Source organism: Corythoichthys intestinalis, chromosome 4 (assembly GCF_030265065.1).
Source record: "Corythoichthys intestinalis isolate RoL2023-P3 chromosome 4, ASM3026506v1, whole genome shotgun sequence".
Classification (NCBI taxonomy): domain Eukaryota; kingdom Metazoa; phylum Chordata; class Actinopteri; order Syngnathiformes; family Syngnathidae; genus Corythoichthys; species Corythoichthys intestinalis.
The window spans coordinates 40,627,800-40,654,488 of NC_080398.1; the positions used below are offsets into that span (position 1 = coordinate 40,627,800).

Consider the following 26,689-nt stretch of genomic DNA (forward strand, 5'->3'; position numbering starts at 1 on the left):
GACCAAAGCACATGGTCCCAGTTGATGCCCAAATACCGCTTGGCGAAAACCAGACGTTTGCGTTTATGATTGTGAGTGAGGAAAGGTTTTCTCCGTGCATCCCTCCCAAACAGCTTGTTGGCGTGTAGATAGCACCTCATACCCACTGTGAAGTATGGGAGTGGTTCAGTGATGCTGTGGGGCTGTTTTGCTTCCAAAGGCCCTGGGAACCTTGTTAGGGTGCATGGCATCATGAATGCTTTGAAATACCAGGACATTTTAAATCAAAATCTGTTGCCCTCTGCTCGAAAGCTGAAGATGGGTCGTCACTGGGTCTTTCAGCAAGACAATGACACTAAACATATGGCCAAATCTACACAGAAATGGTTCACCAGACACAAAATCAAGCTCCTCCCATGGCCATCTCAGTCCCCAGACCTCAACCCCATTGAAAACCTGTGGGGTGAGCTGAAGAGGAGAGTACAGAGGAGAGGACCCAGGTCTCTGGATGATTTAGAGATTCTGCAAAGAGGAATGGCTGAAGATCCCTCTTTCTGTCTTTTCCCATCTGGTGAAACATTATAAGATAAGATTAGGTGCTGTTTTGTTGGCAAAAGGGGGTTATACAAAGTATTAACACCAGGGTGCTAATAATTGTGACACACATTATTTGATGTCAAATAATTTTTTCTTTATGTGGGATTTTTTTACCCACTGGATAAATGCACTTGTATTGAAGGTTGGATTTTTCTCTTTTTTTCCAGTAAGGTCCCATATTATTTGAATAAAAAAAAAATATTAGAAGCTAAAAAACACATAATTATTATATATCCAATAATTATGGAGGGCACTGTAAGTCTACAAACTGTAGCTCTAAACTTATATTAGCATATATTAGCTGAAACAACTTACAGCCTTATGTGGACCAAACGAGAGGACAGCTGTTCAGTATATCCATGTCAGACAAGTCTCCTATTCAGTCACAGAAGCCAAAACGACAGTCCACCAGCCACACCAACACTGCCACCAGAGGGCAGTGTATCCTCCATCATTAAACAAAATAAAATACTTTTAGACGTTTTGGAGAATTATTTTTTTTGAAAGGGTTAATTCCGACTTATGCGGAAATTCGGGTTACGTTGCCAGCGTAGAAACGAAACCTGCTTGTAACCTTCACAAATTTTTTTACGGCACAAACGTAGCACAAACGAATGGCTCCGTTGCGGTTCCATTCCGCCTTAGATGAGGGGCGGCGTGACAGCATTACTACAAATTAAAAGTTGAATATCTACAAAACCGTTGCAGCACAAACCGACACAAACATAGCACAAACAATTGACATGCTTTTTATATATGGTGGCCAACTTCACGGAGGTGACTCGGAAAAGCTTAGCGTCCAGATGTTGCCTTCTCTCTCCAAGCTGTCAGACAGATGTGCTTTTAACAAGGCGCTAAAAAGGCCGCCAAAGAAGCGTCTTGGTGTCAAGAATACCACCCGCGGACCCTGAATTGCTGTATCCTCAAAAGCAAAGCCTTGCTAATAACGGGAGACGGCGTAGCGAGATACGTGTTACATGTTGTGACTAAAACTGAGAAAGATACGAATGCTTGTATTGGTGAGGATTGCTAACTGTTTGCTCCAGCTGTGTTCTGGCCCCAAATGTAAGGTCACAACACCCCAAACAATCCCCCCTCCCACCTGACAGTTTCCACCCCTGATGGCCTGCTGCCATCTTTAAATGGGCCACTATCGATTCTCGATCCACAGAGTGTTCAAGCGTTTGATGTGGTTCATCGCGCACGCCATCAGATGAAAACCTGCTGTATCTGCTTTTTGAGTCATGTGACGTATTTTTAGAGTCGGGGGCACTTGAAACCTTGTATTTTGTGACCCTCATCAGTCTGCAGTAGCAGCCTTGTCTCCCTTGCTCTTGTCTTTGTCTTTGAATGACAAAAGCAGCCAGTTAAGAGCCCGTGTTATCCATTTTGTGCTTAGGGAGGGTCTCAAGGGTGGAGTAGGGGGCTGGCAGTGGTGGGGGTCACCAGAGAGAAAGTCATTAGCAACCTCCAGCAGCTCAGACGCGATAATACCCGCAAGATTTACACTATTGTCTGCTTTCTTTGTCTTTTGAAGAGTGGGGGACAGTTGATGACGTCTTTTATGTTTTATGGCAGCTTGGGGGCCCCTCCCTGACTAATGAGGTTGACAGCCAGGACGACTTGTTGTGCCCCTTTAATAATGTCAACAAAGCCGGGGGCTTTGTTTCAAACATGGGCGGCAAACTGAAAAATAATAAACCACATAAAGTGAATAAAAGAGTTTTTAGAAGCTTTGAAATGATGTTCAATGATGGTGTTTTTTTGGTAGTTTTTATTTATAGTAGTGGTAGGTAGGTTGGTAGATCGTTGTCCCCATTGCGTTGCAACAATTATTGACCAAGTTGAGTTGTCAGATAATGACTTTTTAACAAATATCCCAATGAGTATCCAGTACCCGGGTTACGACGGACTCGACTTACCAGATTGTTTCTGGTGCGCACGGGATTGCTTTTTTATTTAATTATATGATATAATTTAATTTAGTATAATATAATATAATATCATTTATTTTCTTTCTGCCGATGAGCTCCTTCCTAGGGTTGGGCATCATTTGAATTTGAACTGTTCCGATTTTGATTCCACGTTTCGATTCCGGTTCTAAACGATTCTCGATTCCGATTCTTTTAATGGGCAGGGTAAAAAAAATTGCATAGTTTATATTAGAGATGTCCCGATCGATCAGGTCATTTTCAAAGTATCGGAATCGGCAAAAAAATATCGGACATGCCTTGTTGTAATATATATATCAGGGGTCGCGTTAACCGAATATTTTCCGTCGTTGACCGATTTTTTAAAACGGTGATGGAAAAAACTGAAGTCCACCTGTCATTTTGAGAGGTTGCAATTCACACCCCAGACCACAGGGTGGCGAGTGAGCATATTAATTAGCTATTGTCTCTCTTGATGCATGACGTCGTTGGCCTTACTCGGAAAAATGTCAAGGCAGCTGAGTGTCCGAAGTTTCTTCAAAAAGCCCCAAAACGACGATGGTGTTGATAAAAGAGGTGAAAAAACAGGGACTGCACAAGCGGGCACGCAATTCAAGTCCATGCGCACCAGGAGGAAGGTGTAAGACTCCGTTCAGGCCACAGCAGGTGAACTGTTAATTTCATTGTTCCATATATAGCCTTACCTACTGGGGCCACAGTTAGCTGTTTTTGTCACTGCTGAGAAAAAGTTACATCTTCATCTGCTTGCGGTATGCAATGTTAAGAGTCTTGTTAGCTCGAATTGCTGTGTCCAGCTGCTGTAGCTCCGCTGCTCTCTGTGAACTCTATTCAAGCCGGAACGCGCGTGGCTCTTAAGTAGGGTTGGGAATCTCTGGCATGAAGCCGATTCGATATGTATCTAGATACACAGGTTACGATTCGATTAAAAAACCATACATTTTTATGGCCGAGCGATTCGATTCGATTCGATATAGTTTAAGAACGATACGGTTCGATACAGAGTGAAAACGATACGATAGTAAACATTTGTTGTGTGTGTTCGTACAGTATTTTAAACATATAAAAAAGACCAAGTTTCTAATAGCAAAATTAAACAACAAAATTTCATACCGATGTTATGTTTTATTTTTTTTTTTTATGAAAAAAAAATTAAAGCTTACTATATGACCGTCATTTTGTTGGATGGGATTGATAATAAAACTCCAGTGACAGACAACAATAAAGTGCAGTAATTCAATTACTGTATTTCCTGGTGTTTTGAACACAAGAGGTAAGTAATTTAAGTGCAAACTTTGAACGTAAACATCTTACAAACAAAAAATATTAATTATATGCAGCAGCTCTAGAAAAAAAGAATTAAACCTGCAATGTTATCATAAATAAATAATAAATTATGCTTTACCACTGGTATAATTGGGGGAATAAAAATATGGCATTTTAGACAGACAGGTCAATAATCATTACTTTAACCTTATACACAGCAAAGTCTTTCACTTATGCCTGTGTTTCCACATTTACTCCTCATCACTGTCCATATCTTTTTTGAAGGGCAGATTTTTTCTTGAGGAAGATCAACTAATCCACACGTTCATGTTTAAGAAGACTGCGTTTTGTGGGAAAAAATCTCTAGAGGGTCGTGCTACCCTTTCCACCATTGTAGTGGGTTATTTTTCAAGTTTAAAAACTCACGATCTCTGCACTGATCCACACTTCACACTACCTCTGTCCCACGCGAACAGATCTGGCTGCCTTCCTCACTTCCAAGTCCGACTTTTGTTTTCCTGGGTGCGTTGAAAATCAATCGCTGCACGTCGCTGGCGTCGGTGCTCAAACTGTCCATTGTTTTAGCATGTTGCTTCGTTGCCAAACTTGCCACTACTAGTTTCGTTTTGGGCTGTGAAGAAAACGCTACGGAGCGTGCGTTACAGTGGTTTTCTTTGCTCTCTCGTTGTTATGACACGCCCGTGACGATCGGAAAATGACAGCGACTAGTAGCGGTTCTTCTGAGGCAACCACGACCGAAAGTTGTGCTTGTCCATATTATATCATGCGTGCGGGCTCAATTTAAGTGCGCTGTGTGGTGAATGACACAAGCGCAGCATGTGAAGTAAAAGCTAAATTATCATCCCATTAAGCAATGCATTGAACTTAGCATTAGAAGCCGATTCTTGTGCTCGCGATACCCGAATTCTATCTCTACAATCGGTTCATTGAATATTTCATGTGTAATTACTGTCGAATGGTAACTTCACTATCGATACAGCTGTATCTCTCACCTGTAAAACCGGATATCCGGTCGTATCGGTTTATCGTTCTCAAGCTTACTCTTAAGTGTCTCTGTCACGTGACTGCGTCGTAGCCGCTAACGCGCTCGGCCAAATGGACACACAAGTACGGAAGGTGAATTATGCCAAACAAAGGGTCACCACAATGTCATTATCATTATTTAAAAAATTTAAGTGACGGGTAAAAATAGATTATGACCGGATTTTTATGACCCTGTCAGTCAAAATGACAGACAACGAAAAAGTCTAGCGCAACCTCTGATATATATATATTTTAATTAAATCGTTTTCTAATTGTATTTAACGTTACAGACAAAATGTCTTACACTCATCCATAGTCTTTAGTTTTGGCTTAAACTAGGGCTATCAAATTTATCGTGCTAACAGCGGTAATAACTTTTAAATATTTAACGCAATTAATGCATGCGCTGCACTACCCACTCACGCATTGTCGCGTTCAGTCTATAATGGCACCGTTTTACGTATACATAGAATTAAAAGGCAACGTTAAATGAGTAGAGAGAATTTTGGCAGCCTTTGAAGCTTTTTTTTACTTAGCTAAAGCCTTACAATCCCTCTCTCAACAATTGAAAATATTGTGGGAAGCAATGTGGGGAAGAAAGGTAGTAGCTGATCTTTTTCTTAATACCCTATTTCATTTCCCAACGCAGAGAAGATATATCAATTGGTGCCCCTATGCACAGTCATGGTTGCATTTCCCATCATGCATTTGGGTTGAATGGCTGCAGTATCATTTACTGAAAGCTCAACAAATACACTAGATGGCAATATTTAGTCACAATATACAAAGTCACATTTATCCTTTAAGAATTACAAGTCCCTCTAACAGAAATGTTAAATGTTAATAATGTAAATGCCATCTTGAGGATTTATTGTCATAATAAACAAATACAGTACTTATGTACTGTGTGTTGAATGTATATATTCGTCCGAGTTTTATTCATTTTTTTCTTAATGCATTGCCAAAATGTATATGATCGGGAAAAATTATCGGGAATGATTGGAATTGAATCGGGAGCAAAAAAAAAAAAAAGCAATCGGATCGGGAAATATCAGGATCGGCAGATACTCAAACTAAAATGATCGGGCTCGGATCGGGAGCAAAAAAACATGATCGGAACAACCCTAGTTCAGACCATACGCGGCACTGTACATCAAATTGGTGTGCTTGGCTGTCACCCCAGGAGGAAGCGTCTTCTGAAGACAGTACACAAGAAAGCCCGCCAACAGTTTGCTGAAGACATGTCAACAAAGCACATGGATTACTGTCTTCAGAAGAGGCTTCCTCCTGGGGTGACAGCCATGCACACCAATTTGATGTAGAGTGTGGCGTATGGTCTGAGCACTAACAGGCTGACCCCCCACCACTTCAATCTCTGCAGCAATGCTGACAGCACTCCAGTAACGAGTCACATGACACTTTGGAGGGAAAATGACAAGCAGTACTCAATTTGGACATTTCAGGATGTACTGTACGTAGTTTCTAAGGAGTGTACTCACTTTTGTTACCTGGGGTTTAGATATTAATGGCTATATTTTGAGTTATTTTGAGGGGAAAATAAATGAACTCTATTATATAAGCTGCACACAGACTACTTTACATTGTGTCTAAGTGTCATTTTGTCAGTGTTGTCCCATGAAAAGATATACTTAAATATCTGCAGAAATGCGAGGGGTGTACTAACTTTTGTGATACACTGTATATTCTCCCCAAAGGAATTATTTGTAGCTTTTGGATGCATGAGGGTATGTGTTTATACACCGTGGTTCAGGAACGAACATTCGAGCGCGTTAGCGGCGAGGCCAGATGTTCTCTCAAGCATGTTTCAAGATGAATTTGACAGGTAACGGGCCCTGAATGCTCTCACAGAGTTGGCGCGCTTGTAGGCTCTTATCTGGTGTTTACCTCATGGAGACGTCCCTGATGAAGCAATTTCTGCACCACCTGAGAACAGATGCTTGATGTTGTGACATAATAAATGTTTTTTTCACAATTTCAAAAGTTTCCAATTGTATCCTAATGTCACATCTCATAATATTTGTTTGCTGTTGTATGTTATTGGAGAAGCAGTGGGCAAGGGCTCCTGGAAACAAGCTATTAGAAAGATATATTTTCATCATAATTCAGTTTTAATGAAGCCACACTGTTTATTTTTTCTGTTACAAAACAGCCGAAATTATCTCGGTGATTAAAAAGTAAAGTTAAAACTGTCAGGGTCCGTGAGGAGTGTCTCGGAGTGGCGCGACACCAAACATCTGGTTCTGCTTTAGCCAGCGTGGGGTCGCCTGGCTAAGCCTCCGAACCCCCCTGCCGGGCGAGGGCCATCCCGCCTGGCAGAGCGGGCGGGATGGAGATTAGAATGCGCTTGCACAACATTTCAGGATACATTTTGTTGCTCTTTAGGGTTTGTGTTTGTCCTCGGATGTAAGGGAAAGGGTGATTAGCCTTAAAAAATAATCTTAGATTGAAGAAATGTACTACCAGGTGACCTCCAACTCCAGAGGTGGGTAGAATAGCAAAAAATTTGACACAAGTGAGAGTCAAAACTTCAAAAATAGTATTACTCAAGTAAATATAGTTATCCCAAAAAAGTATTTGATGAAAGGAATACTCAAGTAATGAGTAACATTGTGAGTAACTGCTTACAATGTTTGATTTTTTTAAAACACTGGTATTTTTTTTCTCAGCACAATGTTATCTATATGAACTTTTATTATTATTATACTGTACTATAACCTATTACATAACCATATTAATCCAAAGAAATAAAAGAAAATATATATGGCGGAAAACACTCAGGTGACTTGAAGTGCCGCTCTGAGACCCCCGATTTGGCCAGACTCAAAATTGTCCTATATGCATGTGTGATACAGCATTGGAAAGCTTAAAATCTCAATTTTCTGGGGGAAGATTTTTTTTCAACTGGAGGGCATTTTAAAAACAAACAAATTTTTTAAATAGCAAAACCTTATCTGGAGGTGAGAGCACGCGAGAGCAGAATTACAGACGCCATGACTTTAATGAGATATTATCGCGCCCTTACCTTGTTTAGATCAAAAAACTCCATGTAGCATGTATCACTGAGTGTCAAGACACAGCTGTGAATGGCACAGCTGGATTTTTGGGGGTTTTTATGGGTGAAACATGGTCATATGACAAGGGTCGCGATGCAGAAATCACAGACATAAGGGAGCGTTTGAGATTTTCTTTTACATTTATTTACCCTTTTAAACGTTTTTTTTTTTTTTTTTTTTCATTTTTTTTTTTTTGCTTGGATCCATTATTTATCATCTAACATCAGAGAAAATGTAACAGTAAAAAAAAAAAAAAAATACAATTAAGCGATAGTTATGAGGTAGATCTCCGTGACTTTTTTCAGACACCATTTTTTTCATCGTGACATAATTTGTTTAAATATATGAGTGAATAATTTCTTAAAGTCGTTTTTTTTTTTTTTTTTTTTTTTAAACGAGATATGAGACATCAATTAATGATTCTAAGCTATAAACGACAGACATTTTTAATAATAGATATAATTTATTACCTTCGTTTTATGGCTGGGTTGAATAACAAGTGGTTGCGCGACGTCTGTAAACGGGGGTTTTCAGGGTAAAACGGACAGATTAAAAATAGTTCGGGGGCTTAATGCGCCATGATTCTGCTATGACAGCATAGAGACATATTTTTCTATCAAACACAACAGTTGTTTTGGCTTAAAATACAGCAGTTTCTTTTAAAGAGGAATGCAACAGCAGAAACTGCTTTTCAGTCTTGTCTGTGTTTTCCGCCATATTTTGAATTACGGCAAGAGAGAAAAAAAATCTATCGAAAGGAAGCATTATTCATCCAAAGAGCATGAGTGCCCTCTAGTGGAGAAAATAGTTCCTAGTTTGAATAGTGAATAGTTCCATCACAGTTCCTATTATGAAATTAAAAGGATCATATCTCTGGTTTTCCGTGGTCAATCTGTGCCAAATAAAAACTACGAGCAATGCTCGATGTCAAATACTTATTTTTTTATGGTGCTTCATGATTGAACAGGCTGGCATCATTGCAGAACGGCAAGTTTGAGTTTGATTGGTTTAATAGGGTCATGTGATTATTGTTGCGAAGTCTCATTGGGGAAACTGGTAGAGCTACTGTTGGCATCGCAAACAAAAAAAGCAAAATCTGTAGAATAAAGAAGAAAAGGTAACACTTTACAATAAGGGTCCCTTAATTAACATTAGTTAATGCATTTTTAGACAATAACTAATGTTTACATAACATTACAATAATTCAAAATTGCCTATCTAACATTTATTAATTAATTAATATGAGTTAATGCATTAGTTAATGCATTAGTTAATGCATAACCAGACAGTAAGTAATGGTTTGGTAAAATTAAATATATATAGGCCTATATAGGGTTCGGGTTTAGGGTTAGGGTTTGTTAACTTAGCATTTATAATTTCTTAATTAATGTGGGTTAATTAAGGTTAAGTAATACTTATGAGGTACATTAAGTATACTTAACCTTAATTAACCATTACTAAGTGTTTTTTGGACCCTTATTGTAAAGTGTAGCACACGTATCCCTTAACTAAGAAATTATAAATGCTTAAGTTCCCCCCTCTTAACCTTTATTAACCATTACTGAATGCTTTTTGGACCCTTATTGTAAAGTGTAGCATATGTGTCCCTTAACTAAGAAATTATAAATGCTTAAGTTACCCCCCCTTAACCTTTGTTAACCATTACTGAATGCTTTTTGGACCTCTTTTTGTAAAGTGTAGCATATGTGTTCCTTAACTAAGAAATTCCTAACCCTAAACCCTAACCCTATATAAACCTATATGTATTTTTAATTTGACCAAACTATAAGTTACTGTCTGGTCATGCATTAACTAATGCATTAACTCATGTTAATTAATATATTATTAAATGTTAGATAAGCTATTATATTAATTATTGTAATGTTACTTAACCATTAGTTATTGTCTTAAAGTGCATTAACTCATGTTAATTAATATATTAATAAATGTTAGATAAGGGATTAAATGAATTATTGTCATGTTACTTAAACATGAGTTACTGTCTAAAAATGCATTAACTAATGTTAATTAAGGGACCCTTATTGTAAAGCAGAGTTCACTAAATCTGGACCTCGGTGCCACTTTTCCTGTCGTGTTTTCCATGTCTCCATCCTCCAACACACCTGAATCAAAATAATCAAAAAGATCATTATCAGGCTTCTGGAGAGGTTGCTGATGAGATAATCATGTGATTCAGGTGTGTTAGGGGAGAGAGACCTGGAAAATACGACAGGAAAAGTGGTTCCGAGGTCCGGATTTAGTGAACCCTGTTGTAAAGTGTTACTGAAGAAAAATGTAACAGCTAGCGTAGCCCAAAGTAGCGGGGTAAGAGTAGCGTTTCTTCTTCACAAAGCTACTCAAGTAAAAATAAAAAGTATGGCGAGGTAAAATTACTCAAAAAAGCATATTTTTTTCTCAAAATGTTACTCAAGTAAATGTAACGGTGTAAATGTAACACGTTACTACCCGCCTAACACTCGTTATCTACTGACATTTTACGCAAATTTAGTTCAAAATTTTAGCCCCTAATATCTTTTATACACATTATTTATCTGACATCAACAAAAATTAGACTACGCCAACCAGTTAGCAATCACGGTTTGCATTAGCACGCTAGCAATTACACTTTAAGGTAAAAAAGATAAAAATGCAACGAAAACAAAAATAATTCACCAGAAAACGAGTTCATGTTCTATTTTCTGGGTTGTTATTTTTGCACACACTAAGCACAAATGTTAGCTTTCTCGGACACCTTCACATTTATTAAACAAATGATAGTTTGAATGAATTTCGAAACAGTTTTAAGTCATAAGTCCTAGGAATGACCTTACACATCTGCTGGAAACAGCATGCCTGCGAAGCTTCAGGGCAAAAATGATGTCGATCTTTTCCCTCGTATCCCTACTCAAATGTATCGCTAGAATTGATTGCTAGCCCAGCTCTGCAGTAGTCATGTTTTCATTTTGTTTCTGCTCTTTTTAATCCCCAACAAAGATTTTCCCATAGCTAGTACCCTGACATCTGGGGGGGGGGGGGGGGGGGGGCGTAACCACCAGGTTGTCAGCCCTTAGAGGATTTACAGCAGTACGTCGTTTGTAATGCGGAAGCAAAAGGTCATGTGAAAGTGGAAAGGTAGCCTGTTGAAGTGTGATTGAGAAAACATAAAAGACAACGTTACATTTTAATGTAACTCCGATGTAAGTGCAAATTGGACATAAATTTAACTAATATACGGCCATTGATAAGGGTAGTGACACTGCTAGCCGTCTCAGTTAAAGGGTTCCACGGACAGAAAGACATGTAGTTCTTCCAAGATAAATATTAGTATGAGTTATAATAATTTGATATGAAGCCCCTCTTAATGTTTTCGTTTTAACAAAATTTGTAAAATTATTTTAACTAGTAGGTCACCATTGTTGTTGACGTCGCAGGGTGGTGACGTCACATGGGTGCGCTGTCGGACTTCCACAGTGTCACTCTTCAACTACATAAACATGTCATCAGTTCTGCCCTTCAAATTTGAACCCGAGTGGAACATTAATGAGAAGGACAGCAAAAGCAAAACGAACAGGAAAGACGGGATGAGACGAGTAGTGTTCGCGTGTCAAGTTCACTAGTGACAGCACTCCCCTGTTCTAGTGACAAGAGCAGGAGAGAGGTGCCAAAAACTGTTTGCAGATCTTCACGGTAAGCTATTGTGTGATCCAACTCATTGCAATATTATTATGGAGATAGTTAGCATCTAGAGCTGTTGTTTGCTTTTAATTTAAAAAATTAATTAATTAATTAATTAATTGCTTAATTAAAAAAGGAATTAAAAAATGGCTCCAAAGGCTGCCAAAATTCACTCTACTCATTTTACACTGCCTTTTGGCTCACTATATAGGTAAAACGGCGTAATTACAGATTGAGCGCAACAATGCGTGAGTGGGTCGTGCAGCGCATGCATTAATTGCGTTAAATATTTAAACGTGATACAGTTTTTAAAAACTTTTAATTACCGCTGTTATCGGGATAAGTTTGATAACCCTACCTTAAGCCGAAACTAAAGACTCTGGATGAGTGTAACATATTATGTCTGTAACGTTAAAGACAATTAGAAAACGATTTAATTAAAAAATATACTGTATATATATTAAAAAAAAGGCATGTCCGATATTTTTTTGCCGATTCCGATACTTTAAAAATGACGTGATCGGACCCAATCGATCGGGACATCTCTACTTTAAAGTGAATGTGACCTACTGTATATCACTTGTCAATAGCAACAAATAAAGATTTGACATCCTGGTAACTTTTTAAAAATCATGATGTCATTTCTATTGTTTCGCCCTAACAGGAAAAACGCTAAAATAACATTTAGGGTTGTTCCGATCATGTTTTTTTGCTCCCGATCCGATCCTGATCGTTTTAGTTTGAGTATCTGCCGATCCCAATATTTCCTGATCCGATTGCTTTTTTTTTTGCTCCCGATTCAATTCCAATCATTCCCGATAATTTTTCCCGATCATATACATTTTGGCAATGCATTAAGAAAAAAATGAATAAAACTCGGACGAATATATACATTCAACATACAGTACATAAGTACTGTATTTGTTTATTATGACAATAAATCCTCAAGATGGCATTTATATTATTAACATTCTTTCAGCAAAAGGAATCCACGGATAGAAAGACTTGTAATTCTTAAAGGATACATGTGACTTTGTATATTGTGACTAAATATTGCCATCTAGTGTATTTGTTGAGCTTTCAGTAAATGATACTGTAGCCATGCCCAAATGCATGATGGAAAGTGCAACCATGACTGCGTAGTGCTACCAATTGATATATCTTCTCTGCGTTGGGAAATAACATAAGGTGTTAAGAAAAAGATCAACTACTACCTTGCTCCCCCACATTGCTTCCCACGATATTTCTAATCATAGGGAGAGGGATTGTAAGGCTTTAACCAATTAAAAAATGGCTCCAAAGGCTGCCAAAATTCATTCTACTCATTTTACGCTGCCTTTTATCTCTCTATATAGGTAAGACGGCGCCATTACAGATTGAGCGCGACAATGCGTGGGTGGGTCATGCAGCGCATGCATTAATTGTGTTAAATATATTAATGTGATAAATTAAAAAAAAAAAAATTATTACTGCCGTTAACGGGATAATTTTGATAACTCTACCTTATGCCTAAACTAAAGACTCTGGATGAGTGTAACATATTATGTCTGTAACGTTAAAGACAATTAGAAAACGATTTAATTAAAAAATACACTGTATATATATTAAAAAAAGGCATGTCCGATATTTTTTTGCCGATTCCGATATTTTAAAAATGACGTGATCGGATCCGATCGATTGGGACATCTCTACTTTAAAGTGAATGTGACCTACTGTATATCATTTGTCAATAGCAACAAATAAAGATTTGACATCCTGGTAACTTTTTAAAAATCATGATGTCATTTATATTGTTTCGCCCGAACAGGAAAAACGCTAAAATAACATTTGCTAGCAGACCAACCAGACAACAAACAGCGTCTGTCTATTATTGGTCACCTCCAATGCACTCATGATCACACACAAACTAAATGCAGACACATGCTCTGCGATCCATAAATATGCTAGTAATAAACATGTGTATGATTAAAGCTGTATTTTACACAGCTTGGGGTCTTCCTACTAAGTTTGTTGTGGTTTCGGCATTTCAGCACAGTGCTCATTAAGTAGCGCGGTGAAATATTTATTGGTGCTTTATTCTATTTAAGCAGCACTGCATTGGTGGTACTAGTATTACAAAAAATGGTCGTAGATTCGAGAAAGTCGAGAAACTCTCGTAAAAGTGGACTTCACAAAGCAGGAAATCAAATGCCCACACAGTCATTTCGGCTTCCCAAATTCAGATAATTTGATGCAAGGTGAACTTACATTAAGTTTCTATTCATCTTTCATGTTTATTTGAGGACCTGTTTGCCACATGTGTACAAGGTTACGCACATTGCATATAAATGACATGTGCCAGCTTTGCATGGCAGCCTGCTGAGCACATGAGACTCCCTCCTGCTTTAAATAAGCACTGGCAACAATAGCGACGTCTGCCATCTGCTCACTCAAACAACTAAAATCTCCTCTCTCTCTTTCCCTGCTCCCCCTCCAGGGTCCGCACAGGTGAGGCCACCGCGAGAGACGCCAGCCCATCTGTCAATCGACGCGTCGAGTACCTCGCTGTCGGATGCAAACAAGTCGCCGAGAGGATAAGCTAAGGGAAAACGCGGGGGAGGAAAAGAAGCCGACTTTTCAAAGAGGACTCTGGCTGCTATTTTGGCTGCACTGTGGCCAGGGAGTGTCTCTTTTGAGAGTGCTTGCTGACAAAAAAAGGGCAGCCCGCCTATCCAAAAAGACTGTGTAAATACTGGATATCAATTAGCTTAAGCGCTAAGATTACCCCCCACCAAAAAAAGAGGCACCAAACGTAAACGCTGTGGTTTCCTCAAGTGCTGCCTTCCAGTCTCCAGGAATGGAAGTCACGTGGTGAAGGATCGACAACACCTAAAAGGGGCAACAGTTTGGATGTCTTTCCTCTCTCGCTGAATGAAGATGAAGCCGTTGACCCCCATTGGATCTCCGTCTCCCCTGCGGCTCCTTAACAAGGGTCCGGACTATCTGCGCCGGCAGATCGACGGAGGGAGCCACGGTCGAGCAATTAGCGCCGTGGAAAGGCTGGAGGCAGACAAGGCCAAATATGTCAAAAGCCAGCAGGTCATTAACACCAAACAGGAACCTGTGTTGGTGCCGTGTGCCACACCACCTCCACCCCGAAGGGTTTTCGCCACCCCTGGTAGCTTCAGCCCCCAGCTCCCCCCGCGACGTTTATCCGGCACCCCATTCTCTACTCTTTCTGGGTCCTTCAGGGACGAAAATGAAAACGACGACTCCAGGAAGGAGAATCAACAGACTTCCATTGACATTGAGGCCCATAACAACGTGATTAACGGGAAACCACCCAGCCCCAGAACACCTGCATTTACCACCACTCTAGTGGCTCCACACAGTGCACCTGTCCTCCGCAGGAGCACCGGAAAGCGCATGCTGAGACCAGATTCGCTTGTCATCTACCGGCAGAAGAAAGAGTGCAAGAGTCCCAATGTAGAGAACGGTAATATTGAACTAAAAGGATATAGCTTCGTTCGCCGCCTCTTCCAGGGTTCCATGAGAGAGAAGGGTAGCGGGGGACTCCAGAAGATGGTCATCAGCGAAGACAAAGCACCCTCGCGGGACGGAGACTCCCGTATGTCATGGACTAACGATAAGGACACAACCGACGGAGGGCTGGGAAGCAGGAGGTCAAGTAAAACAGACAAGGAACATAGCCCTGGTTCCATCCCAGGTTCTACGCTAGATCATACCAATGACGGGTCTAAATGCACCCCTGATGACGACATGGGAGACAACAATCCATGGAAACGGGCATCACCACCAATTTCTTTACGGAGCAAGTTCAGAGGGTTGCACCGTTCGAAATCGGATCTGCATCTCCGCTGCTCAGTAGCCTTGTCTGAGCAAGAGCAGTTCTTTGACTTTTGCGGCCTGGATGCCGAACTTATCGACCGGCTTGGCCGAGAGAACTTCCTGTCAGGGGCCAGCTCTATAGACACTCTTTCCCTGGCTTTGCGCAGCGTGGCTGGGGACGGCGGAACAGAGCCAAGCGAATTCTCCCGCCACTCCGGAGACGGGTTGTTTCAGGAGGAACTGGCCGATCAGCCCCCTACCGGCGTTTCCATCATAGAGAGGAACGCTCGGGTCATCAAATGGCTCTACGGATGCAAGAACGCTGTTCATGAGGGACCCAAAGAATCTACAGTTTAATCTAGAGAACTGTACAGTAGCTCTCTTACGCGTAGCATTCACGTCAATCCTTTGTTAGTGTCTTTGAAAAACTTTTTTGCCAAATGACTCCTATCAAACTATTTATCTCATGGAAACCTCATATGCAATTGGACTGATTCCACGTACAGTGAAGAAAATAAGTATTTGAACACCTTGCTATTAAGTTCTCCCACTTAGAAATCGTGGAGGGGTCTGAAATTTTTCATCGTAGGTGCACGTCCACTGTGAGAGTGATAATCTAAAAAAAAAAAAAATTCCGGAAATCACAATGTAGGATTTTTTAAACAATTTATTTGTGTGATACAGCTGCAAATGAGTATTTGAACACCTGAGGAAACAAATGTTAATATTTGGTACAATAGCCTTTGTTTGCCATTACAGAGGTCAAACATTTTCTGTAGTTTTTCACCAGGTTTGCACGCACTGCAGGAGGAATCTTGGCCCACCTATCATGTTTCTGGGCTGTCTTTGAGAAATACAGAGATCAAGCTGACTCCAAAGGTTTTCTATTGGGTTTAAGTCTGGAGACCTGGGGGAACCTATGTCTTGCTTGCCATATCTGGCTCTTTTGATGAGTGCATCTGGCTTTCCGCCAACCCGTAATTTTAAATGTGGAACCGTCCGACTCGTTTGACATGAACGAGCTGTGACGAGCTGATAGGCCATTCCAGAGGTTATGCTAGACTTTTTCGTTGTCTGTCATTTTGACTGACAGGGTCATAAAAATCCGGTCATAATCTTATTTTTACCCGTCACTTAAATTTTTAAAATGACTATATCTTGATGCAGTCACTATATGTATATACACAATAATACACTAATACTTTATCATATAAAGTAACTAACATTAGTGCAGTCATGGATTACAGTAAGCAGGCCAGTACTGTGTTTCCATATACTGGTATATTTTTAATATGTTATGTATATACAGGATATATATATATTTATCCCCCCTCCCCCCAAGTGGGACCTTCCATGATCCTAATACATTTAATAATAATAAATATTATATAATTCCATTATATATATATATATATATATATTATTTATTTATTTATTTATTATTATTATTAAATAAAAATGCACGTTGATACGACGCACATAAAGGCAACTTCCAATTTTTTAAAAAATCGTTAGAAAGTTGTATGGACTTACAATCCGCTAGTTTGTTGTTTCCTGTTGTCTTCCGAAATACACCTGGGTGACGGCGCGTCAAGTGTTCGTTCATAGCCGACGTGCTACCGTGGTATGCGAGCTCAGCTTAGCAAAAAGAGTACACACAGTGGTGGCACCCTCCATATTTTCCTTGAAATAATTTCAGGCTCTGGCTAGTCTGGTCCGCTTTTTTGGCTTTATGCCGCTTTCACCGTGTTACCAATTCTGCCCTTCTTGGTAATTGGCGACGTTTTCAACTGCTCGCCGCAGTGAGGAGTGAACCGGCGATTCACTTGATTCGTTGTCATCCTTCACTGCATCAGTCCCTCTTTTTTCACCTCTTTTATCAACACCATCGTCGTTTTGGGGCTTTTTGGAGAAACTTCGGAAACTCAGTGGCCTTGACATTTTTCCGAGTTAGGCCAACGACGTCATGCATCAAGAGAGACAATAGCTACTTAATATGCTCACTCGCCACCCTGTGGTCTGGGGTGTGAATTGCAACCTGTCAAAATGACAGATGGACTTCAGTTTTTCCGTCACCGTTGTAAAAAACCGGTCAACGACGGAAAATATTCGGTTAACGCGACCCCTGGTCTATTCACACATTTTTTTGGGACCTTCAAACATACGTTGCAATAATATGCTTCAATTCAGTGGCCATTGGTGGTCCTCCCGTCGCCGATTGCACGGAGATGGGCGTTAGTACAGTACTGGGCTGGCCCCTCCCAAATCAATGCCGAGCAATCTGGAGTATATAAAAATGCGTAGGGGAAAATTAAACCCCGAAGTGAACTCCGTGGTACCTCAAGTCATAGAGGTCCTTAATCAGTATGACTTACATGACTTTTTCACCTGTCAAAATTGTCGTGATCCCTGGTTGCGGTTTCCACTTCCAGGAAAAATATGCAGTGCCACACCATGATTCTATTTGTTATTTTCCTAGTGATGAGTTGGGTCATTGTCATGTTGGAAGACCCAGGCACGATCTTCAATGTTCTGTCTGAAGGACGGCGGTTGTTGCCCCAAATCTCAAAATACAGGGCCTGTGTCATCCTCTCGTTAATACAGTGCACTCGTCCTGTCCCATACGCCGAAAAACACCTCCAAAGCATAATGCTACCACCCCCATGCTTCACAGTAGGGATGGTGTTCTTGAGATAGTACTCATCATTCTTCGTCCTCCAAACACAGTTAGTGGAATTATGACCAAAAAGTTCTATTTTACTCTCATCTGATCACAAAACTCCTCTGCATCATCCAAATGCTCATAGGCAAACCTAAGACTGGCCTTGACATGTGCTGGTTTAAGCAGAGGAACCTTCCGTGCCATGCATGATTTCAAACCACGACGTCTAGTGTGTTACCAACAGTAACCTTGGAAACAGTGGTCCCAGCTCTTTTCATGTCATTGACCAACTCCTGTCATGTAGTTCTGGGCTAATTCCTAACCTTTCAAGGATCAGAGACCCCACAAGGTGACATCTTACATGGAGCTCTACTCCGATTGAGATTGACCGTCATGTTTAGCTTCTCCCATTTTCTAATTGCTCCAACAGTAGACCTTTTTTCACCAAGCTGCTTGGCAATTGGTCTGTAGCCCTTTCCAGCCTTGTGGAGGTGAACAATTTTGTCTCTGGTGTCCTTGGACAGCTCTTTGGTCTTGACCATGTTACAAGTTTGAGTCTTACTGAGTGTATGGGATGGACAGGTGTTTTTATGCTGCCATCAACCTCAAACAAGTCCATCTGATTCAGGATCATACGTGTCGTGGAGGTGGACTCTTAACTCATTCACTCCCAGCCATTTTTACCGTAGCAAGGCCCTTCGCTCCCGGCTGTTTTACTGGATTTTGACTGATTTTGCAAGGCCCACAGAAAATTCTGTTCTATTGCTATATGAACATGGAACCTACCAAAAGAAAGATTAGACTCTTCTTTCAGCAGAAAAAAAGTAAGTTCTTTTTCCATTCTTTAGAAATCTGCATTAGAAAATAGCTTAGTTTGAGCAATTTTCCAATTTCTGATGAAAAAAAAACGGAGAAATTTTAAACTTTTTCAAACATAACTGACTTTAACACAGCTATTTTTTGCTTTAGTTACATCCCAAACATCTGAATAATGTTTTCCTTTTACAAAATAACAGAAACAACAAGACAAATAGAGTTTTTGATACCAAAGTAACAATTTATTTACACATAACTAACTGAAAGATGACGCTATTGTGGCCGCGACAGCTGGTTAAACTTTTCCCTCACCGTTGCCTGTCTCAAAAAGATTTGTTTTTTTGAGTCTCTGCGGGCACTGCTCGGGAGCAGCACGGACTCAACGGCATCTAGTGGTCCCGGTCGTTCTGCTCGGTCATCCAGCGCCTAGCATCCCGGGCGTCCTACCGGTTGTTCTGCTCGGTCGTCCGTCGCCTAGCATCCATTCGGTTGTCTTCCGCCTTCGCCCCGGCTTTGCGGCTTGCCCGTTCATTGCCGTTGAATCGGGTTGCGAGTCTTACCAAATGCGCTACTGCCTTCCAGTGGCCAGTTTTATTTCTTTAAAATGGATTTTCAGCTTTGTGCTTTGGAAATAAATTGAATCACAACCCAGAGATGTCTCTTTTGACAAAAAAAAAAGTAAAACACGTATAAATACGTCTTTTGGACACTGAAACAATTAAAAATAGAACGTATTTACAGGTTTTTGGGAGCAAACGAGTTAACAGGCGGACTAACAGATCTTTTAGGATTAGAATTCTATCTGACAGACAAGTGTTCAACTTAGGGCTGTCAAATGATTAAAATTTTTAATCGAGGTAATCACAGCTTAAAAATTAATTAATCGTAATTAATCGCAATTCAAACCATCTATAAAATATGCCATATTTTTCTGTAAATTATTGTTGGAATGGAAAGATAAGACACAAGACGAATATATACCTTCAACATACTGTATATAAGTACTGTATTTGTTTATTATAACAATGAATCAACAAGATGGCATGAACATTATTAACATTCTGTTAAAGCGATCCATGGGTAGAAAGACATGTAGTTCTAAAAAAATAAACGTTAGTACAAGTTATAGAAATTTTATCTTAAAACCCCTCTTAATGTTTTCGTTTTATTAGAATCTGTAAACCTTTTAATCAAAAAATAAACTAGTAGCTCGCCATTGTTGATGTCAATAATTACTAGGGCTGTCAAAATTATCGCGTTAACGGGTGTTAATTAATTTTTTTAAATTAATCAAGTTAAAATATTTGACGTAGATGCCATGCTCAGATAGATTTAAATGACGGTACAGTGAAACACTCACTTGTTACTTGTGTTTTATGGAGTTTTGCCACCCTCTGCTGGCGCTTGGGTGCGACTGATTTTATAGGCTTCAGCACCCATGAGCATTGTGTAAGTAATTATTGACATCAACAATGGCGGGCTACTAGTTTATTTTTTGATTGAAAATTTTACAAATTTTATTAAAAAGCAAACATTAAGAGGGGTTTTAATATAACATTTCGATAACTTGTACTAACATTTTTTTTTTAAAGAACTACAAGTCTCTATCCATGGATCACTTTAACAGAATGTTAATAATGTTAATGCCATCTTGTTGATTTATTGTTATAATAAACAAATACAGTCCTTATGTACCGTATCTTTCCATTCCAACAATAATTTACAGAAAAATATGACATATTTTATAGATGTTTGAATTGTGATTAATTACGATTAATTAATTTTTAAGCTGTAGTTTACTCGATTAAAAATTTTAATCTTTTGACAGCCCTAATAATTTACACAATGCTCATGGTGCTGAAACCCATAAAATCAGTTGCACCCAAGTGCCAGCAGAGGGCGGGAAAACACCAAAAAACATAAGTAACAAGTGGACATGACACTGTGCTGTCATTTTAATCTGTTTGAGTGGGGCATGTGTGTTAAATGCGTCAAATATTTTAACATGATTCATTTAAAAAATTAATTACCGCTTGTTAACGCGATAATTTTGACAGCCCTAGTTCAGATACTTATTTGCAGCTGTATCACACAAAAATAATGTTTAAAAATATATATATATATGCGTTGTGATTTCTGGATTTTTTTCCTTTTCGATTATGTCTCTCACAGTGAACATGCACCTACGATGAAAATTTCAAACTCCTCCATGATTTATAAGTGGGAGATTTGCAAAATAGCAGGGTGTTCAAATACTTATTTTCTTCACTGTATAGAGAACTGGGTTCTAAAGCATACTTGGGGCACATAGCTAGCTATCACTGACTGCTAGTCATGAATCTGCAATTTCGTGATCTGAAATAATCGGGAAATGCTTTGTGAAGTGACCGTGAGTACCTCATTAAGAATTGCTTAGTTGAAAATGTGTTGTATATATATATTTTTTTTTAAACGCAGGCGTTGGAACAAACATGCAAGACACCCCTGTGGGGTTGTTCGTATAAAGAACCGGACATAGAGAGGCAGGATTAAGATATAAACTTGTCTTCTGGGGTCTCTTCGACCTTATTTTTATACACTGTCCTGATAATTGCTTGCGACAACATTGATTACCACAAAGGATTACTGGGAACATCTGAAAAATGAACTTCCATTAAGCCTCCAGTATATTACAGTCGGCACTCAGAAGCCCCTTTCACATTGCTTAAGGCATAACAATAAGCAATTACTTTCCCACTCCTGACAAAGTCATGCACATTCAGATAATTGAATGCGAGGAGATGTCAAGTAGTGTCAGAAGGGATGTGGCCTTTAGCCTCTGATACTACGTAATAAATAAGCTAATGCGCAGGTTGACTTCAAACTCAACCTTTCATTCCATACTGGCACACATGGTTTTATTGGGATAGCTCAGTGTGAAAGGGGCTTAAAACAAAAAGACAGTCAAGATGTTTCGGGATGAGCTGCATGCGGGGGTAAATTCTCCAAGATAAACCACAGATTCTACCTCACTTTATTCATCACTGACTATTTCTTCTGTGTCTCGGCCTCGCTGTAACATAAACTTTGGAGTCTTCCGAGGTATGCTGGGGGTTAAACCAAGGTTCTAACATATGACTAATGCAGTAAATCAATGGAATGACTCATAGCGTTGATAGTTTTGTCCTGTTTTGAACATCTTCTTGGCACACTCCTTCAACTGGACTTAATTTTGCATTTGGTTGCATGTTTACAAAATGTCTCATTGTTTGGTAACATGAAAGACTTTGCTTTAATTCCAGATGTGTGTCATGTCCACAGTCAATAAAAGTAAATAATGACTAATTTTCATGGTTTCTATGGTTTGTTATTTTTTAATCTCACAGAAGGTAACCTGGTACCAAGCCTTTGGGAACACATTGTCAGGATGTCATTGCCTTTTTAAATTTGAACAAAGCCATGATTTAATAAAGGCTTCTTATTTTTCTACTTCTTGAGTGCCTCAGTTTTTTTGAATTGTCGCTTTTTTGATACCGACACCAAAAAGCACCAAAAGTGTACTTTGTACACCCAGCAGCTCTCCATGCACCTCATGTTATACTGAACATTGTCAAGATAGTTTACCTCTTTAACACCCGGGCGTATTTTGTCCAAATTTGCATAGCTTTAATGTTGCCTTTATATTTCAATGAAAAAATTGTTAGCCTGGTTGTGTCCCCTTTTTCAGGACACCATAACCTTCATGTCCAAATTGTTTTCTTCACTGACCAATTGTAGCCAATATTTTGGACCAAAACAGACAACAACAACAACAAAAAAATCCCTTTTTTTGGGGGGTCAAAATTTGTAATATTGATGACCGATTGACAAAATATGCTCAACGAATGGTTTTGAAGGTTGAAAATATTTTTTCAACTTGTTAGGATAATCATTCAACAGAAAAAAAATAGAGACAGCGAGAACGAAAAGTGGTCTTTGGCATGTGGCAAAATGGCTTTCGCATTTGGCATTTTTTTTGGTATGTGGTAAAATTAATTTTGCCATGTGGCATTCTTTTGGTATGTGGCAAAATTGATTTTGGCGTGTGGCATTTTTTGCCATGTGGCATTTTTTTGGAATGTGGCAAAATTGATTTTGGCATGTGGCATTTTTTGCTATGTGGCATTTTTTCGGAATGTGGAAAAATTGATTTTGCCATGTGGCATTTTTTAGTATGTGGCAATATGGATTTTGGAATGTCACTTTTTTTTTTTTTTTTTTTTTTTTTTTTTGGCCATGTGGCATTTTTTTGGTATGTGTTAAAATTAATTTTGCCACGTGGCATTTTTTTGGTATGTGGCAAAATTGATTTTGCCGTGTGGAATTTTCTGGTATGTGGCATTTTTTTGTGTGGTATGTGGCAAAATTGATTTTGCCATGTGGCATTTTTTTTTTGTATGTGGCAAAATGGATTTTGCCATGTGGCATTCTTTTGGCATGTGGCATTTTTTGGGGGTATGTGGCAAAGTTGATTTTGCCATGTGGATTTTTTTTTGTATGTGGCTAAATGGATTTTGGCATGTGGCATTTTTTTGTATATGGCAAAATTGATTTTGGCATGTGGCATTTTTTTTTTTGCCATATGGCTAAATGGATTTTGTCATGTAGCATTTGTTTGATAAGTGGCAAAATGGATTATGGCATGTGTCATTTGTTTTATTGCGATGTGGCATTTTTGGGTGGAATGTGGCAAAATTGATTTTGCCATGTGGAATTTTTTTTGTAAGTGGCAAAATGGATTTTGGCATGTGGTATATTTTTTTTGCCACGTGGCATTTTTTTTGGTATGTGGCAAAATGGATTTTGCCATGTGGCATTTTTTTTTTGTTATGTGGCATTTTTGCAGGCCATGCACGTCCATGCCATTGATGTCCAAATTTTCCATTCCTTTCAAATGGCAGAAATTGGCTGTGATTTTTGACCATATACTTACCATTACAGCTCATTGACATTCAACTGGCACCCAAGTAAGGTGATGCCATTGACGGCTATGCCTGTCCAAATTTTCCATTCATTTTAAATGGCAGAAAAACAAGTGTGGCTGTGATTTTACACCATACACTTACCATGACAGCGCATTGACATTCAACTGGAACCCAACTAAGGCTATACCAATTACGGCTATGCACGTCCAAATTCTCCATTCATTTTAAACGGCACAAAAATGTGTGGCTGTGATTTTTGACCATACACTTACCATTACAGTGCATTGACATTCAACTGGCACCCAAGTCAGGTGATGCCATTGATAAATGGCAGAAAAACATGTGTGCCTGTGATTTTTGACCATACACCTACCATTACACCCATTGACATTCAACTGGCACCAAGTAAGGCTATACCGTTGATGGCTATGCACGTCCAAATTTTCCATTCATATTAAATGGCAGAAAAACGTGTGGTTTTGATTTTTGACCTTACACCTACCATTACACCCATTGACATTGAACTGGCACCCAACTAAGGCTATACCATTGACGGCTATGGACGTCCAAATTTTCCATTCATTTTAAATGGCATAAAAACATGTGGCTGTTATTTTTGACCATACACTTACCATTACAGCGCACTGACATTCAACTGGCACTCAAGTCAGGCTATACCATTGACGGCTATGCACGTCCAAATTTTCCATTCCTATTAAATAGCAGAAAAAGCCACAAATGGATTCATTACCTTTTTAATATTCATCCTTCACACAGCCGCTGGAAACAAATGTCATTTAATCCATCTGAAGGTGACAGGGAGATGATGATTTTACGACACTGTGCGGGTGTGTGCTGGTCTTCCTTAAAGCAAAACACAACCACTTCTGTCCACTGGCATCGCTAAAACCGATCAAAACTGAAAATTTACCGAGTGTTGCTTTAATTCTCGTAATATTATGACTTTTCTCTTGTAATATCACAATGTAGGACTTCATTCTCGTAATATTACGAAGTTAATATCCTAATATTTTGACTATCCTCGTAAATTGTAGGGGTTTTTTTCTCTTTGTTTGGACTTGTTGACTGGATATTGACGATGGTTTCAGCTTCAGCGTTCTGCAACAGAAGTCACGTGAATGAGGAAACATTTGATTGGCTGCTTGCTCATTGTCGCTGAAATCTGTTGCAGAAAGATCAACTCAGCCATCTTCTCTACGGCTCAAACTGGTGTCTGATGTGTGTAACAAGTCGTTAGGACTGCCTATCGCCGAAAATAACACGGCTGGTCTGAAAGCAATATTAGTTGTGAGCTACTTACCAATTTAAAGTGAATAACTCAACCAATACACATACGGTAGATGTCATTGCAGTCCACAAGTTAGTATTCCGCTATCAACCATCTCTGCATTGGCGGTAGTATCAGTTGGTACCGAAATGCTTTAATTTCAGGACTGTTGAGGAGCCAAGCATCTGGATTTGGACGCCACCAGACATATTTGTTTATTCTAAAGACAGAAAACATCATCCCTCCATCTTTTCCCAAAAACAGCAACAGCAAGACAATTAGCCTCCTGTGTCTGCCTGACTGACCGGATAACCTGCTGTGTGACATCCTGTTTTGGGTTCACAGGACAAGGTTTGAACATATGTTCATGTTTTAGGTTTGGCTTTCATTCCCATCCATCTTGTCCATCCAGTCTACACCCTTGAAATAAACAAGACAGCAGCTGGCAGAGAACAATTCCCGTGGTGTAATTGCAGGGACGGAAAAGATCGGTTCAATGCTGAGCAAGCAAAGTCTGAGGGAACAGAAAAAAAGGTTGGCAAAGTCCGCGAGAAAGCACTCCACGCTGCTGATGTGGCTTTTCATTCACGTAAAACCTCCGCAGGGAGTCCCAAGACCTACTACCTGACCTAAATGTGGCACTCTAATGAGAAAAGCCTCTGGAATCCAGTTGTCACTTCCACTTTTTGGTGCTACTTTACATCTAACAGCTCCGTTTACATACATCCACGTGGCCTCAAACTGCACCCGTGTATTTTGTCACAGGGTTTTCCCTTCCCTTCGTTCTCTGAGGAGTCATCTTAATGTGTGTCAGGGTTGGTATGACCCATGAAGTGTGTCAAATCTGGCATAGTTCTTCTGCACCAGTAGCTGCAGCAGAGCGGGAATGTCTATGTTGTTTTAATGGCTTAAGGGACAGACACAGTGAACTTTTAACTCATTCATTGCTATCGACGATGTTAGACGTCCAATCAGTAGCGATCATTCATTACCGGCAGTGGTGGATAGAGGCATAAGCGGATTTTAAGGGGGGCCAGGTCCTGGTGGCCGAAAAGTCTTATTGCATGTAATTGACTTTCCTGTATATATAAAAGTTGTAAAGCAATAAAACTGCAACAAAAATGAATGAAATGAACAAAAAAACATATTTTTATAATGGGTCAAAATTATTTTTCGAGCACTTTAGATGGTCATTTGCTTCGCATATAGTTTAAAAATATATATATATATATATATACACAGTGGCTTGCAAAAGTATTCGGCCCCCTTGAATCTTGCAACCTTTCGCCACATTTCAGGCTTCAAACATAAAGATATGAAATTTAATTTTTTTGTCGAGAATCAACAACATGTGGGACACAATCGTGAAGTGGAACAACATTTATTGGATAATTTAAACTTTTTTAACAAATAAAAAACTGAAAAGTGGGGCGTGCAATATTATTCGGCCCCTTTACTTTCAGTGCAGCAAACTCACTCCAGAAGTTCAGTGAGGATCTCTGAATGATCCAGTGTTGTCCTAAATGACCGATGATGATAAATAGAATCCACCTGTGTGTAATCAAGTC

At 39.4% G+C, this 26,689-nt stretch overlaps 1 protein-coding gene across 1 annotated transcript in view; it reads left to right on the forward strand.

Annotated features, from left to right (window-relative positions):
- LOC130915021 (protein FAM110C-like) overlaps nucleotides 1–22,359 on the forward strand; it is a 40,147-nt gene extending 17,788 nt beyond the window's left edge. The window contains exon 2 of the mRNA XM_057834689.1: nucleotides 14,061–22,359. Within this exon, the coding sequence (XP_057690672.1) occupies nucleotides 14,495–15,769 (1,275 nt within the window). The 5' untranslated portion in view covers nucleotides 14,061–14,494 and the 3' untranslated portion in view covers nucleotides 15,770–22,359. The remainder of the gene's footprint in view (nucleotides 1–14,060) is intronic.
- Nucleotides 22,360–26,689: the final 4,330 nt, after the last annotated feature.